Source organism: Cottoperca gobio, chromosome 11, assembly GCF_900634415.1.
Source record: "Cottoperca gobio chromosome 11, fCotGob3.1, whole genome shotgun sequence".
Lineage (NCBI taxonomy): Eukaryota > Metazoa > Chordata > Actinopteri > Perciformes > Bovichtidae > Cottoperca > Cottoperca gobio.
In genome coordinates this window covers 20,207,666-20,224,790 of record NC_041365.1, presented here as the reverse complement: position 1 = coordinate 20,224,790, position 17,125 = coordinate 20,207,666, and the positions used below count along the sequence as shown (strand labels likewise).

Below are 17,125 nucleotides of genomic sequence, written 5' to 3'. Positions count from 1 at the left end.
AATCTAAAACACAAACTCGATGCACTTACACCCGTTTGCACAGTAAAGCTCAAACAAGTGAAGTAACAATACACAAAAATACATTTTCGAGTGGAGGCAACATTTTTATGTTCTCTGCATAACTGCAGCTGTCAGAAGAGGAGAAGATCCAGCGCTACAGTATCCTGTCCGAGCTCTACGAGCTGATCGGCTTCCATCGCAAGTCGGCGTTTTTCAAGCGCGTCGCAGCCATGCAGTGTGTGGCTCCCACCATCCCGGAGCCCGGCTGGAGGGCCTGCTACAAGCTGCTGCTGGAGACGCTGCCTGGATACAGCCTGTCTCTTGATCCCAAAGACTTCAGCAAAGGTAAACTCGCTGGTTTTGGACTGTGTGAAAAGGGTTCTTGTTTAATCTCCAAACTGTTCCTCTCACATATTGCATGCAGTGACTAACGACTGCTTAGTTCTTTTGATTCAACATCAGATTTTTAAACCTATTACATCACAGTTCATTTAGATGACGCTTTTGTCCAAAGCGACAAAAAGTGCAAACAATCCTGGAGTTACAACTCCGAACAGCAAGAATCTTGTAAGTACAATAGCTTCAAATAGGTACAATCCTTGAAGTGAACACTGTCTTCAGACAGCCAGTTTGAAGTGCAACATACAGACATACACTGTCTACTTTGCTTAAAGGCTACTAATCAAAGCTTGCATGAAAGCACGTAGGCTCGTGTTTTGGCTCAGCCCGTGCAGCAGTGTTGGCAGGGCTGTGGGCTGAACATGTGGTGGGAGAAAACATGCAGAGGGTTGTAATTCCACTGAATTCCTATTTGATGGGATGGCGACAAATGAGTTTAACGTGTGATGGAAGAGTTCAATTAAATGGGCATAATTTTAACAAAAACGTGCCGTAAGTATTTATTTTCTTTGTGTATTTTCCTCTCGATCTGCAACCCTAAGGTCGACCGTATTACAGGTTTCAACGTACACAAAGTGGACATAAAACAGACACGAATGTATGAATTTTACAGTGAATAACACTGTTATTCACTGTATAATTCAACACTGTTAAGGGCAGTAGATCCCCCTGGTCGTGTGTTTGGGATCGTTATCAGACTGGAATAACTTCTGTATTATCACGCCATCAAAACTCAATTTATTTGTTTATTTTAAAGGTCACAAATGAAGTATTGCTGATTTTATATCCGTAAAAAGGAGTTAATCTCACCAAATTTCATCTTTTTCAAATACAGAAAGCAGTGACCTCGTGCATGATCCAGATAACGTGAATGGCAGAAGTGTAAAGACATATTTAATAGATGGGAAATGAATAGCATCGCTTCATTCCACCTCAAGCTCTGCTGTCTTTCACTGCGTTCTAAATTCAAGCCACCACTTTGCTTCAAAGGAGGCACAGCTGAGACGTGACCCGGGCTTTTGTGCACTCCTTGGTAAGGTCCTCAAAGATAAGCCTCTCGGTCCTGCAGACTATTGACCCCTTGCTCGTTGCAGCCACTCAATGGCAAGCGTTGGCAACACAAAAGAGCTCACAGTGAACAGGGAGCTCAGAGATATCCATATTTTCTCTTCGTTATTCAAGGGATACTGAGGGGATTTCTCTCAGATAGGTTGTTAACGTCTGGCCTAGTTTCCTTTTATAAACTGTGAATAGAAACAAGCTGCAGGTTGTTTGAGGTCAAATGTTTGCTCTTCAACTGTGAAAGGGTGTTTTAGATGCTATTTAGGGTACTTCACAGCAGCAGCACAGAACTACTGATGCCCTGAGCCAACAATGTGCACAATCAGGATGTATTCCTCTTGATAAACCTAAAAGTAGAGCCGTGTTTAATACAATAGACTTATAATCTGCTCTTAACAGTTATAGCTCTGTCTATCTCAGAACGTTTCACAACCAACCAAGAGGCAACAATTTACATCTCAACTTCTACAACCAACTCTTTACTCCTCTCAGTAAGGCATTAAGCTTTACACGACGAGACATTTAATGTCATTTGTAAGTGCCAAATCTTGTGGTGAATCTGCAGAAAGCGCTCTCTCCTGTTGACGTCGTGTGGGTTTCTCAGTTGTAGAACTATGGCAGACTGAAAGGGCTGATTGATTCGTTCATTAAAGGGCTTTCTGCAGATTCACCACAAGATTTGGCACTTACAAATGACATTAAATGTCTCGTCATATAAAACACCCTTTCACAGTTGAAGAGCAAACATTTGACCTCAAACAACCTGCAGCTTGTTTCTATTCACAGTTTATAAAAGGAAACTAGGCCAGACGTTAACAACCTATCTGAGAGAAATCCCCTCAGTATCCCTTGAATAACGATCACAAGAGAAAATATGGATATCTCTGAGCTTCCCTGTTCACTGTGAGCTCTTTTGTGTTGCCAACGCTTGCCATTGAGTGGCTGCAACGAGCAAGGGGTCAATAGTCTGCAGAACCGAGAGGCTTATCTTTGAGGACCTTACCAAGGAGTGCACAAAAGCCCGGGTCACGTCTCAGCTGTGCCTCCTTTGAAGCAAAGTGGTGGCTTGAATTTAGAACGCAGTGAAAGACAGCAGAGCTTGAGGTGGAATGAAGCGATGCTATTCATTTCCCATCTATTAAATATGTCTTTACACTTCTGCCATTCACGTTATCTGGATCATGCACGAGGTCACTGCTTTCTGTATTTGAAAAAGATGAAATTTGGTGAGATTAACTCCTTTTTACGGATATAAAATCAGCAATACTTCATTTGTGACCCTTAAAATAAACAAATCAATTGAGTTTTGGTGGCGTGATAATACAGAAGTTATTCCAATCTGATAACGATCCCAAACACACGACCAGGGGGATCTACTGCCCTTAACATGCGTGCTATTCACATATATATTTCTTTTTTTATATATATATATATATATATATATATATTTCTTTTTATATATATATATATATATATATATATATATATATATATATATATATATATATATATATATATATATATATATATATATTTTATATATATATTTTATATATATATATATATATATTTTTTTTTTACTGGTTATTAAGTCATAAACACAGGAGAGAGAACTATTTAGATCCCACCCAAAAAAAGAATTGACCCACTAATTATTTTTGCAACTATGGTTAAAAAGTAAAAAGATTAGAAGTTCTAGTTATATTGAATAACGTATAGAAAAGATTTACAGATTAGTAATCCCACATTATAACAACACGGGAGGGAAACTGGAAATGTTTCCTTGGAGTCAAATAAATTCATAATTGACCATTTGATGATTAAAACTTTGAGACTTTGATTCCACACCTCCTTCTTGTAAATTATCGCACGATAAAATAATCTTATTCAGTTAGACACACAAGTGGATGAATACGGAGAGTATTATTCTATTGAATTCAGTCATTCATTAATAATCCATTCTGATGTATCGGCTGTAGCGTCCAAATCCCATGTGACGCCTGGGTATCCTCTCGGAGAGAGTCTGGGAGTTTATCAAGCTGGAGTTCAAGCGAAGGAAATGGACGTCAATGGTGCATTCCTACAAGGCTGCTGTTCCCTGAGATACAGTGGAAAAAATGGCGTTTTAAGTGGCTCACAGGCCCTTTCCCTCCCCTCCGCTCCCCTCCGCTCCCCTCTGCACCCCTCCGCTCCCCTCTGCTCCCCTCTGCACCCCTCTGCACCCCTCCGCTCCCCTCCGCTCCCCTCTGCACCCCTCTGCTCCCTCCGCTCCCCTCCGCTCCCCTCCGCTCCCCTCTGCACCCCTCTGCACCCTCTGCTCCCCTCCGCTCCCCTCCGCTCCCCTCCGCTCCCCTCTGCACCCCTCCGCTCCCCTCTGCTCCCCCCTGCACCCCTCTGCTCCCCTCTGCACCCCTCTGCTCCCCTCTGCTCCCCTCTGCACCCCTCTGCTCCCCTCTGCACACCTCTGCACCCCTCCGCTCCCCTCTGCACCCCCTCCGCTCCCCTCTGCCACCCCTCCGCTCCCCTCCCGCTCCCCTCTGGACCCCTCTGCCACCCCTCTGCACCCCTCTGCTCCCTCTGCTCCCCTCTTCCCTCTGCACCCCTCCGCTCCCCTCTGCACCCCCTCCGCTCCCCTCCGCTCCCCTCTGGACCCCTCTGCACCCCTCTGCACCCCTCTGCTCCCCTCTGCTCCCCTCTGCTCCCCTCTGCTCCCTCTGCTCCCCTCTGCACCCCTCTGCACCCCTCCGCTCCCCTCCGCACCCCTCTGCTCCCCTCTGCTCCCCTCTGCTCCCCTCTGCTCCCCTCTGCTCCCCTCTGCACCCCTCTGCTCCCTGAGATGGGGACACACTTTCTTCCTGTGACACAAACCCCTGTTCCATACTGTCCTCCTGCACACAGGCATGTCGGGAGATTCTCTTCTTGTTAATAATTTACATATTTATTATCCAGGAGATTGCGTGCGTGCGTGCGTGGCGCGGGGAGATTGCGTGCGCGCGGTTTCTATTTAGTTCTCCCCTCTCCTTTCTTCCGCTCTGTAGGTGTGTGCGCACGTGTAGGTGTGTGTGCACGTGTGTGTCAGCTGCGAAGCCCCGCCCTTTGCAAAACGGAGGGAAGGAGAGAATGTGAATGCGCACAGTACAAACTGAAACGTGCACATAAATTAGATCAATAGCAGAAGTGTTTAGTTCTGCGCCCTGAGTTTCCTCAGCAGCCCAGAGGTTTGTGTGACAGTGCGGCTGCTTGTCCGTGGCGCCACCGTGCTCATTAACTTGCCGGTGTGTTAAATGGGTTGCCAGACACCCCCCCCCCCCCCCCCCCCCCCACTTCGGGTCTGAATGTACCACAAATTAATTTTTTTTCCGTGTTCGAATGCACGAGACATCCTCAGAAAACCCAAAGTGTCCTCTTGGATTACTGTTCTCCAGATAAGCGCTGGTTTTGGCAGACAGGTGGAAGTCAGCTATTTTTAGACTGCTTAGTGGGTGCAGTTTTCACGTGGGGGGAGGGGGGAGAAGAAAACATAGCTTATGAAAGAATTGCATTTTAGAGTTTGTTCAGCCGGGATGAATAATGAGCACGGGAGAAAAATGCTGATAAGTGAAAAGCACCACGAGTATGATTTGACGTTATTGGAAGTGGTATTTAAGCTGAGGGAACATCCGAGTGTTTACCAAATATCCTCCCTTCCTCCCTCTGGCCCCCGCGGCCTCCTCAGCACATCTTTCCTCCAGTTTTCTTTCCCACTTAGTGAGTCAACAGTCGACAGCTGGGAGTGGAGCAGAGCATCTCGTCGGGGGCTGAGGGGTCTTATGTAACAGTTGGTGTCAGGCTAGAATGCTATTAAGATGTCTTCTGGAGCTCTGCAGAGCAAACAGCGGCTAAGTTAGCGCCACGCTGGAGCACATGTGACAGGCGATGGGGGTGTTTTCAATGATGAAAAGACCAAATACAGACGCTTCTTCTGTGCGTATGTCACGCACTTGTTGCACCTTCTCAAGCGTTATATCGGGATATCTGTTAAACCATCTTACCCAGAAAGGTTTGTTAAATATGTTAAAAGATTATATATAGTGTATTAAGGTAGCGTCTAACTTTATACTAATGTTTGTGTTTTACTGTGAAGCACCTTGGGCTGCAATTATTGTATGAAAGGTGCTATACAAATAAAGTTTATTCAAGTTTTATTAAGCTGAGCTATTGCAAATGAGGACGTTTTTTATTTCATGCTGTGACAGATGTCCTCGTATGATCTGCCCCACCAGTGTAGGATTCTATCTTTGAAAGTGAAGTTTTCTCTCTCCCTCAGGTACCCACCGAGGCTGGGCCGCGGTTCAGATGCGCCTGCTACACGAGCTGGTGTACGCCTCCCGTCGCATGGGCAACCCCGGCCTCTCCGTGCGCCACCTGTCCTTCCTGCTGCAGACCATGCTGGACTTCCTGTCTGATCAAGGTCAGCTCACGATTAGGATAGAAAGCAGTCTTCTTCTTTCTTCTTCATTGCATTTAAAACCCTGTGAGGTGCTTCCAGCTTCTTACTCAGCCTTCAGAAACATTCTGGAAACGGTCAACCTGTCCTTTGGTGATTGCGACATTATACCTTGTGCTTAATAGTATGTGATGCACAACAAAGCCAGATATTTCTTGGCGGGAGTGCAACATTGTGCTGTGACCAGAAATCCTGGTGCAGCCAGGAGATAGGGTTTTTACTGAAGCAGTGTGAGCCAGACGGTCCACTGGCCACACAATAGAGGCCAGTGTAATCCGTGGTTGGCTGCGCAGCGGGAGAATGGAGACGAGGTATGAACAAGATGAAGCAAGCATTACGGGATAAAATATTAAACATCAGCAAAGGGACTTCTGCAGCCGTACAAGAGGCGAGGAATACTACGACCGCTGAGTGCTTCCTCGCCGTACTAACTGACCTTGTAAGCTGACTTCAGCACCATTTCGTATTTACTCAGTGTAACTTTTAGGGCTCGGAGCGCTGCCCCCAGCAGTTTGGGCGCCCTCCTTTTGATCGCCTCTACTCCCGTCTGCAGTGCGATATTACAAATGTCAGGAAGGTTATTGTATGTTGCTCTCTAGTGGAATGATTCTCTTTTGATGCATCTTGGGTTTAAGTGTGTATTATGTCAAACGTATAATAGAGTTGGTCAGGAAAGGTCTTTTATGGCTCTGCTATAAGAGTCCTACGGATATTGTAGTGAAGAAATTAAACTTTCAGCTGTTTACGCTCTTTAAGGTTTAAAACTCTACCATACAAAATATTAAAAGGGACATTTGAATAGGATGAGTGTGTATCCCTTTTTAATAAAATAAATAAATACATTTTAACCTTTATTGTTTTTAACATAATGCCATGTTTTTTATTTAGATTTATTTAATGAAAAATCAAAACACAAACACTCATAATTTGCTGTATACATAATATATAATGCATAATGCTAACATGTTAATGCATTGCTCTGCAGTCGGGGCTCCTGATATAATAGAATTCACTGATTTTATACTCTAATGGCTGTGGGTTCAAAAAGTGTGCTTTTAATGGATTTCAATTATACAATTTCATTTATATACTTATTATAGGAGCGGAGGTTGAACTTCCCAAATGTGTGCCAAATGCTTTATCCCAGCCAAAATGAGGGAAACATTTAAAAGCCGAAAAATGTCTGCGCCCCGCCAAATGTCTGCGCCCCGCCAAATGTCTGCGCCCCGCCAATGTCTGCCCCCCGCCAAATGTCTGCGCCCCGCCAACGGAGCCTGAAAGTCGAGTTGTTTGTTTTATCGGTTAAAGTTTTTCTCCAATATATTTTTTAATCTTTCACTTTTCCACTAATTGTGTAAAGAACATGTAAACACATTTATCAGAGAAGCTTCCTCTTGTTCCCGTGGTAACACCGTCTGTTTGATCTCAAGTTTTTCAGATCTTAATCTAATGCTTGACGAGGTTAATTTAAGATGACGTATTCTCCGAAAGTGAATGCAAACATGGCAACTCCTCAATGCCAAGAAGGAATTGTATTGTATTCATCCACACGCCTTTTATACAATCCCTGTAACGTCAAACATTTGGAACAACAGATGATGATTAAATATCCTGTAAACAATTTGATTTGGCTGGTAAAATGTTGATTGATTGATGAACTGGCCGTCTTTCTAAAATAAACCCCCCCTAACCATATGTTCAGAGTGCCGGTTTCCTTCAGTAAGTAAGAGCTTGCACCTGATGTTGAATTAAAACAAACATGGCGTCTCTGATGTAGGGCTGGTGTCTCTCAACAGGTGCAGGTTATGGAGTCATTTTCCCCGCTGATTTGCAGCCTCAGTGCAGTTTACAGTACAGCCCCCCCCCTGGCGCTGAATCGTGTTAATCAGAGTTGTATTTAAAGCCACAAGATTCTCTATAAGATCAGAGACGAGCTCACGGGGCATGCATGCTATCCCCTTGTCATCTTTGCGTTCGCGTGCTGTATCCCCGTCTTTGATTACAAGTTTAAATTTGTACTTTTATTTGACCCGTTATTCACTTCATCCCAAGCCGGCTGCCAGATGAACAGCGTGATAATTGCGTTGTGACTGGCGAGCTGAACTCGCATGTGATGGTGCGGATACGGTTTGTAGGGGAACTTGACAGCAGGCGCTAATGGCCCAACTTCATTATTCTCTTAGGCCAGGATGTCTCCAGCTGAAAACACGCCTGTGCATCAGTTACAGTGAAACTGTCCCTAAACCACCAATTAGTGATCCTCTTGAGATGGAGACATCATTTATATTCTCAGGAAGAAAAAAAATATGTTTTCGTTGTGCAGTTGCAATAACAAGTGAAATTGTTGCATCATTTGTCAGAAATGACTCACTTCACTTCTCCAAGTAGTACATTGATTAGTTGTTTAGAGGTTGCAGACTTGCAATAGCACTACCAAGAGCACATAAAGTTGTTTTTTATTTAATATAAACTCACATTTTCCTGGGTAATTGTAAAGTTTTTATCTTAAAAAGTTGGTATACCTCCAATAGCCACATGCACACATACAGTTATTAAAGCAGTTTAGCATTTTAAGCTAATTAAGAATGTTTGTTTTGATTTCTTGCATTTAATTAAAGTTGTTTGCTTAATTAATGCCCATCTTGCCAAAGTTGTGAGTTGAAGTTGTTTACACGGTTGCGTGAACCTTCACATTATTTTCCTGTTTACACAACTTTCTGTACAGATTTGTGAAAATATTTTCTCCTACAACAAATGTTTTTGACAGATTTATCAAAAGCAGTAATGTTATGATTCTAATGTTCTTTGCAGTCAGGAGCTGCATTTGATTTGCTGTAAGATGTGTAGGTCAGGATGTCTCTCAGCTAGGCTACATGAAACATTTTTAATAATTATAATTTGTGGTTTGGACTTTGAAATGCATGAGCAGGCAGTCTGCTACCGAGTTGCATTATGGGAAGTGTAGGACCCAGTCTTCTTTCTTTAATGAATATAACTTTTTTTGACCTTGAAAATATTGTTTTTAAAAATCTATTGAACTACAAAAAACTAAATATTTAACATAAATATGACGTGAATTTAGGAAAAGATTACATCCATCTTTTTCAATAATCTGTGACTTTTGGACTGCATTTATATTAATTTCTTTTTTTAATCACAAGTCGGAAACAATCCTACGCAGCCACCACTACAATCTACAAATAATAAAATACTAATAACATTAGTGTCGCCTAACCTTTATCTGAAACTGTTCAGAAATACCAGCTTTAAATACAATAAATAGACATTATTATTGTTTTTACATATCTTTGCGGTACCTCCCACCCTCGCAGGCACATAAGATGCCAAATTAAGCCGGAAGAAATGTTCCTGGGTCAGGAAACATCTCGTCACAGTGCGTACATGCAAAAACTAGAGAGAGATTTGTTTGATATTGCTTTCTTTTAAGTAGTCATACCAGAAGGATTAATGTTGCACTTTCAGTTGTTCAGCTTCAAGTCTAGAAGGATTATTGTTATTACTTTTCCTTGGAACCAGCCGGAAGTCTCTAAATTATTCATAAAACTTTTGATATGCCTGTTTGTGGTCTGTCACTACTTTTCTATAATTTGATCGATCTGTCTGCGCTGTCATTAAAGGTATTTGAAGCTCTAAAAATAGTGTCTATGAAATAGTGTCTTCAAGCGCAGCTAATATAGAAACCTCCGAGGGACCTTTACTGTACCTCTGAGCTTTGTTTTATTTCATCAAATTGAGAAAAGATTCTGGAGAATGACAGCGGTGTCACATCTCAGGACCTGCTGAAAGTCGAAGACTATAAATTTTCAGTTAATATTGCCTGATTCTCCATTCGGTTACCACGCCATTATTCAGTCTGACATCAGCTTCTTTTTTGCCATTTTCAACCAAACATAAATGGCGTATTATTATTGCCTGATTTATCTGGCTGCTCGATGTACGTAGCTTCCCGTTTATCATGTCAATTTAAGCAAGATGTCCTTTGTAACATATTGACAATATACTATGTCATTGTCAAGTTGCTCACCTTCTTTTGGGGTCCAGAAACGGACACATTGCATAAAGATATGCATAGAATTTCTTTATCTGATTTACGAGCAGGAACACTGAACTCTACGGAGGCCCTGAGAGGCACGTTAGAAAGATAATCCTGTCTGATCTAAATTATTTATGACTTAAGAACAGGTGATAAAAAGGTTCCTCACATTCTTCTTCTCATCTGTGTAAAAAAATAACGAAAGGTTTTGTCTGAAGCACCATCATGTTCTAAATGGGGCTAAAAGCATTCAAGTTATTTTCCAGGTGAGTTTTAATTTATCCAAGCACTCTAAACAAAAGGTAAAGCTATTGTGTTTTAGCAAGTTATGTAACATAACTGTCATGGCTTTCTTTGGGCTAGGAATGTATTTTAAACTGTGCTTATACGCCGCTTTTAGTCCTATTTACAACATGGGTTAAAGGTACACTTCAGCCTCTTGTGGCCGAACTTAGTATTACAACAACAAACACTTTTTCGCCTGGCAAATCTTTTTTTCTTTCACCTGTTCTCAAGTCATCAACACAAACAACGAAAACAATTTAGATCGGTCTCAAAAAATGACTCTCAGGGCTTCCGTATAATTTTATTGAACAAAGCTCAATATTTCAGTCCTGAGTACCAAGACAGCTGGGATCTGTATTTTCTTCTGCTGTTTTTCGATGTTGGAAAACATTCATGCTGAGGTGAGCCATTAGCAAATGTGACCGTTCATGCCATGCTAACAAAGTGCCAGAGTTTTTCCCACTGTACAGCATGACGAGGAGAAATAACTCGCTGGTTTGCACCAATCACAATAGTGCCTGTCGTGTGCAGCTCTTTATCTAACACCTCACCCTGGCTGTTTCTGCTTGCACTGTTCCTCCCTGCAATGTTTCAAACTGATCAGGTGACCAAATTGTGAAAAGCGTGTCCATATCTTGTGTTGTTGAAGAATAGCACGGCTAAAGAAGCTCCGCTGACTCAATGACGATACATTGCAATTACTACAGCTGCTATAAAAGCAGTTATTCTTCGTTTCAGCGGTTGACACGTTGGAGATGAGATCCTTTCTTTCGGGCAGCCACCCAACCTTTTCCTCCCCTCTTTTCATTAAGTGTAAAAAAAGAAAGAAATCTTTGCTTTTCTGGACTGTGCTGCAGATGTCAGGCTAATAATGTGCTTTGTTGTGTTTGTCTGGGAGAAAAACAGAGTAAAAAACAAGTCAAAACATTGTTTTTCTCCAAGTTTAACCCCATGGGTTTGATTTATCTCCATGAGCCTTAAGGAACTACTACCGACAAAGGACGACGAAACAAATGTTTGGATTTTGGTGGCAATTGAACACACCACAAACACCATAGACAAAGCCAAGCTTACCAGTGACCTGCATACAAAGTCTGTGTAAGGGGAAATAACCGGCCAGTAGTCACTATTTGTAATCCTATAAGTATTGCCAAAGGACAAACAACTACCTCACACTTCTCCCCTGGAGACTTTAAAAGAGATCGCACTGTACGGGTGGCTGAATATTCAGTCAGATAGTGCTCCGTCACGTACTGCCTCCACCGCTAATTCAACATGCATGAATGGCCTAAAGAGGAAATAATGTCGTGTTATTATTTAATTTCATTCCTGGCAAAACACTTTACGTGAGCGAAAATCAACAGTCCAACAGAAATAACCACCAGCTTTCTGTCCTGAAGTGGCGCCTAAAAAGGCGACTGCTGTGAACACTCAGACGTGGCAAACAAGGGAGAAAAATGGACAAATATGCGATCAATCATAAAAGCTTTGAGCCAGGAGGACAACTGAGCTATCTCCCATTTATCTCTTGCCATCTTATTCCTTCTGCACTTCTTCCTCTGAGTCCTTCCTACCTCCATCCATCATGATCTCACTCCTTTTCCCCTTCACTCTTACCGTACTCCTCTACGTCACTCTGATCTACTGGTGGTGAGTCTTTGGCTCCCAGTCTGTATTTACAAGGTTGTAGTTTGTGAACATATTCACGTCTTACTGTTGACAGGAGACATGAAAATCCTTGGACTCAAACTTTTGGCTTTCAATACAATCCTATAAAATACTGAGATTACCTTCCACTATTCAGACGAGAACGCTTCCGTCTGGCGTCCCCCTCAAAAGCATTGGCGTCGATGCTAAACCGTACATAAGTCGCAGATTTGAATACGTCATCAGCGGAGTCTTCCTGCACATTACAGGGATAGACTGCATGGATATGATATACAGTATGTTCCAGTCTTTTATTTGTTGAATCTACAACACAAGAACCTTGCAATCATAAGGCTTTATAAGGTACTTCCAACAAGGGTTGTAGATCTGTGCGAAAGTCTTTGCGATCTTTCTAAATGTCCTCCCTTTGATCGACACTCGCAAAACTTGCAGAGCCAAAGCAAATTCTTTGGCTGGGTGAGCAGTAATGTTCCTTCAAAAGGTATTGACGGTACAATAAAACGTACAATTTTACTTGACAAATGGGGCCAGTATTGCTGAGAGAGATGCCTCACGGGTCATTAATGTCGGGTTAATTTATATCGCACACAAAGATGAACCCTGCAGTGGAGACGGTGCAGATTATCTGGGTGCAGGGAACTTTAAAGGGAAATGTCGTAATATTTGCTGCCTGATCTTTGGGTAATTGTATCCACAGACTCCTTTATGTACTCTGACCATGTGCTCAGTTCTTTTCCTACTTTTATATACTCCCACATTTACAGAGAAGAAAGAGGTGACCCAGAGTCTGGAGAACTACACCTCCAAGTGTCCGGGTGGAATGGAGGTCATCACACTTCCTGATGGCCTGAAGCTCCTGCCGGTGCCCTTTACAAAGCTCCCCATTGTGCGGTAAGACAGCCGTGTGACTGCCTGGTGCTTTAATGTCGTCTCACATGCTGCCTCTATTTAATACTTGGTAATACATTTGGAGTAATTGCACTATTGACATGTACATATATATACACTTTAGGCAGTTTGTCAGTAGTTAGCCATTACCGCTAAATGATTGCATGGGAAAGTAAGTGGCGATGTAATTGGTGCTTTTAATGTCACTTGCTTTGAAATGAGGCTTTCCACTAATCTTTCATGACATTCATTTAAAACTATTTCTCAGATTTGGTACATTTGTATTTGCTCTCTTTTGAAATAGCTGGAAAACAGACAATTGTTTAAACAATTGTTTTAAATTCCCTAGCCTATATGTGGCATTTATATGGTGAATCTTTAGAAAATGAATTGTAATTATATACCTTTTTGTTTATAAAAAATAAAAAATCTCCTAAAACAGCTGGTCATTGTATATTTTTGGATTTAATTTTTAAACTAGAGTAAAAAGTATGTGTTTTGGGGACTTGGGGGTCTTTTAGTTGTGATTTTGGTGTTTTATTTAGTTTTTTCGGCAGCAGGAGGATGGTAGAGCACTTTTCTTAAACGGGTGCACAACAGACGCAACATTAACCCATTGCATTAACAACTATAACTAACTATAGCTATAAGTATAGAGATATTCCACAAAGATCTGATGTAACCTTCCTCACATTAATACATGAAACAAACCAAATTGTCATATTTCCATCCAGTTTTCCACATTGTTTTTTTTACCGTTTGACCTTCGACTGGCGCTCTTTTAATTTAAATCTGACTGGAGAGTTGGTTTCCACCTACTGCTAGTCTTGATGAACAAACTCCAACTATTCGCACAGCGGTAGTAGATGGAAAACAAGCATTTATGCGCATTTTCTTTTGACGATTGTCTCGAAAATTTGGTTAAAATTTGACAAAAGAGAGAAAAAAACTAGATTTATAGTTATAACTACCATCATTTGTTTCCAGTGTGACACCTATGGGTCTTTGTGAGTGGCTTGTTTAAATAGCATCATTTATTAAAATGCATAAAATGTTTTTGGAAACGTGAGGATGCCAGTTTGGTGCCTTTACACCCTTAAATAATTCTCTAACGGCAAAGTCCCCTTTAAAGCAGGACAGATTAATACACAGGCTTTTGAATTGTTCCGCAGTGAAAGCCTGTGTTGCAGATACATTTGTGTACTTCCTGAATAACATTTTGAAATATTAAAAGTACAAGATTACAAGGAGCTCCTGAAGGTTTCTTCCACCAGATTTCTTTAGAGCGCGCAGCTTTGTGGGTGTGAAAATAATTAGGTAAACATGTGTTATTTTGCACATACTGCAGTTAGTTACTGTGGAAGCAGACGTGCTGTAGAGCTGGAAACAGACCAAGAGAAAGAAGTAGTAAACTTTCTCTAAGGTGCCTTTGACCCTTTGATCGTAGATCATTATTGCTTAACCAGAAAGACTACACTAACAGTAACTTTCCTACAGAACTGTGCAGGAGTCTTTATCTACTAGATTACATTGACAATATATCTGTGAATGAATTAATAGCCCCTGGTCCCTGAAACTGAGGAGCACACACTTTCTTAAGTGTCTGTTCTCCTGTTTTTATCGGTTTGCTGACCTGGTAACCTTTAACAAAGAGTGGTATTGTAAATCTCTTGCAGTGTACTGTACTGCAGAACTCTAAAAATGCACCAACTAAAGTCCACAACAAAATGTCACCAGTTCTTCTCTTGACTCGAGGGTGAGAGGATTCATTTTGGTGTGAAATATGCATTTTATGCATGAGGGAAACGAGACTTACTCGTGTTGTGCCTTTTTTCTGTGACGCCCAAACTAGATCGGTGAAGCTCCTCAATTTGCCCGTCAGTCTGCGTCCTCACAAAGTGAAAGGCCTGCTGGGACAGAATATGTCCACCGCCAGCCCCTTCATCTACTCGCCAATCATCATGCACAACAGAGGAGAGGAGCGCTGCAAGAAGATCGGTAAGCTCAGCAACACTTGTTGTGTCACACACACACACACACACACACACACACACACACACACACACACACACACACACACACACTACCACTATTTGGGTTTGTTGATTAAAGGTGTATCCTGACAGCCATACTCCAGTGAAATTAGGTGTGTTTACATCTACATCCTGTGAAACATGTAGTAGTAATTATCCTTTTTCTATGAAGTCATCCGATTTTATGAAAAAATGCTACTCTCATAACACACACCAATCTCCAACTGTGGCATTATGGGTAATATAGACGCATGGTTTTGACAGGGAAGAATGGATGGAATACAAAAGATTTGTCTGGTGTTGTTGCATTGAGTTGTAGTAGTGCAATGCTAAATCGCTGGAGTACAAGCATTTTCAGTTAGATGGAGATCAGGTCAAGAGGATTTTCCTCTTTGCTCCTTAGTCAGCCGGAGAGTTTGTGTTCTTGTGAATATTCTAGTTTCCATTTCTTTGATCTTGATAACATGCAGTCGTGGCAGAAACATGGCAGATGTTTTACAGGGATGACATGGCACCAATCATCAAAAGATTGAACTCGGCTCCACTTCAGGCTTATCTCTTTTGCGTTGTCAAACTAGAAGCGAGTACCGCATTCTACATTAATTATAGTTGGATGATATTGGCTCTCATCTCTCTAATGGTGTGTCTGCAATAACGTCATGAAATCTGAAATGATATTTAATTCTATACACCTTTTCAGAAACAAAATGTCTTCAGTTACATTTACCAGTGAGTGAGTTTTTGGGGAATCGAATTGTAATGTTTTGGCAGAAACTGGTCAGACGTGTAGTTAATGTACATACAATATCAGAACAAAATGTCAGTGAACGTGATGGATGTCAGACCAAAACACTTGCAAACCTTTTTCTTTTCTTTGATTATTATACGTGCTGTGTATTGAAACCCCGCTGTATTGTGGGTAAACCATCAACAAACAAGTCGGCAGCATAAATACCAAAAAAATCATTAGATAAATACTTAAATTTTGAGTTCTGCTTGATTGCAATATTATTAATTGTTGTTATTCCAGTGTGGCCTCTTGTCTGCAAAGCCTATCATCCTAACGCGTCCAACTTTGAATCTATTTCTCCTTCTCATAAATGCTCAATACAGCTTGTTTGTGCATCAAACAAAGTGCAATTTAGCATCAAACTGTCTTTAAGTAGCGTAGAGAAAGAGAACGGCTGGTGTGTGTTTGAGATCACATTCGTCTTCAGGTTGTTCAGACCTCAACAGCAACATGTTGCCAGTGCTGAGTCAGGGACATCATGCAGCGATCCCTTCATCTCTCACCACTTTGAAGCACTTTGAGGTCCAATTCTGGCCTTTTGAAGCACAAGTTAACGTTTTTTGAGGACATTAAAAAAAGAAATCAAAGTATAGTTGTGGAATCAATGCCCAGTCTGACTCATGCAACTCTGAGCACAACTTCCTGAGAACTGATATAGATTTTCAGTTTCGAGACAAATACTGAAGCCATTTGTAAACTCAGGTTTGTGATGCAATAATGTATTTCACGGCTTCTTTTTTATTTTTGTTGTCCTCCCGCGAAGGAGGTTGTGTTGGCGGTTTGGTTTGTTTGTTAGTCTGTTTGTCAGCAGGATTACGGAAAAACTACTCGCCCGCTTTTTATGAAACTTGGTGTCAGGGTGTAGCACGGGCCAAAGAAGAACCCTTTACATTTTGGAGAAGATCCGAATCGTGGGGGCAGATACACAAATCATTTTCCACTTTGGTTAACATTGTGAGATTGGGCCCTGGAGGAGATCTGCACGCTTCTTCTTCCCTTCTGGTTATTTCTCGTGTTGGCAGTCTGACTCTGCCTTATAACCAAAGCTTCTTCTTTTACCGAAGATTGTATTGGAGCCTGTAGTATTTTGAATTATCAATTATAGCTCAAATGTTAATCTGCTACTTGAACAAAAACCTGTTTTAATACTAATCTATGGTCGTCTGTATAGTTGTTTTAGTACCTTTGAAAAGCTGCTGAAACAATAATATAGACCACAGCAGGCTGGAAATAGGAGACTGAATATTTCTACAGTACGTCCGTTCTGTTTAACTGCCTCACATATCAAAATGTACAAAATCATTTATATTAGGGATGGATGATGGTTAGTGGACCACAAGTGGTTTGTAATAAATGGCTTGTATCCATACCCGCGAGCTGCTCTTTGCTTTGATCAGGATTTAGATGTTGAAAGTCAGATATTCCTCTGGTGCTGTGAGGCGTCGGAGATTAATTCCAAC

General features: G+C 41.6%; 1 protein-coding gene across 3 annotated transcripts in view; it reads left to right on the top strand.

Moving 5' to 3' along the window:
• trappc9 (trafficking protein particle complex subunit 9) overlaps window positions 1–17,125 on the top strand; it is a 169,787-nt gene that overhangs the window by 12,835 nt on the left and 139,827 nt on the right. For all 3 annotated transcript variants that reach the window (XM_029442845.1, XM_029442844.1, XM_029442846.1), the window contains 4 exons: window positions 129–345; window positions 5,768–5,911; window positions 12,719–12,845; window positions 14,695–14,840. In XM_029442845.1, coding sequence (XP_029298705.1) covers window positions 129–345; window positions 5,768–5,911; window positions 12,719–12,845; window positions 14,695–14,840 — 634 coding nt within the window. The remainder of the gene's footprint in view (window positions 1–128; window positions 346–5,767; window positions 5,912–12,718; window positions 12,846–14,694; window positions 14,841–17,125) is intronic.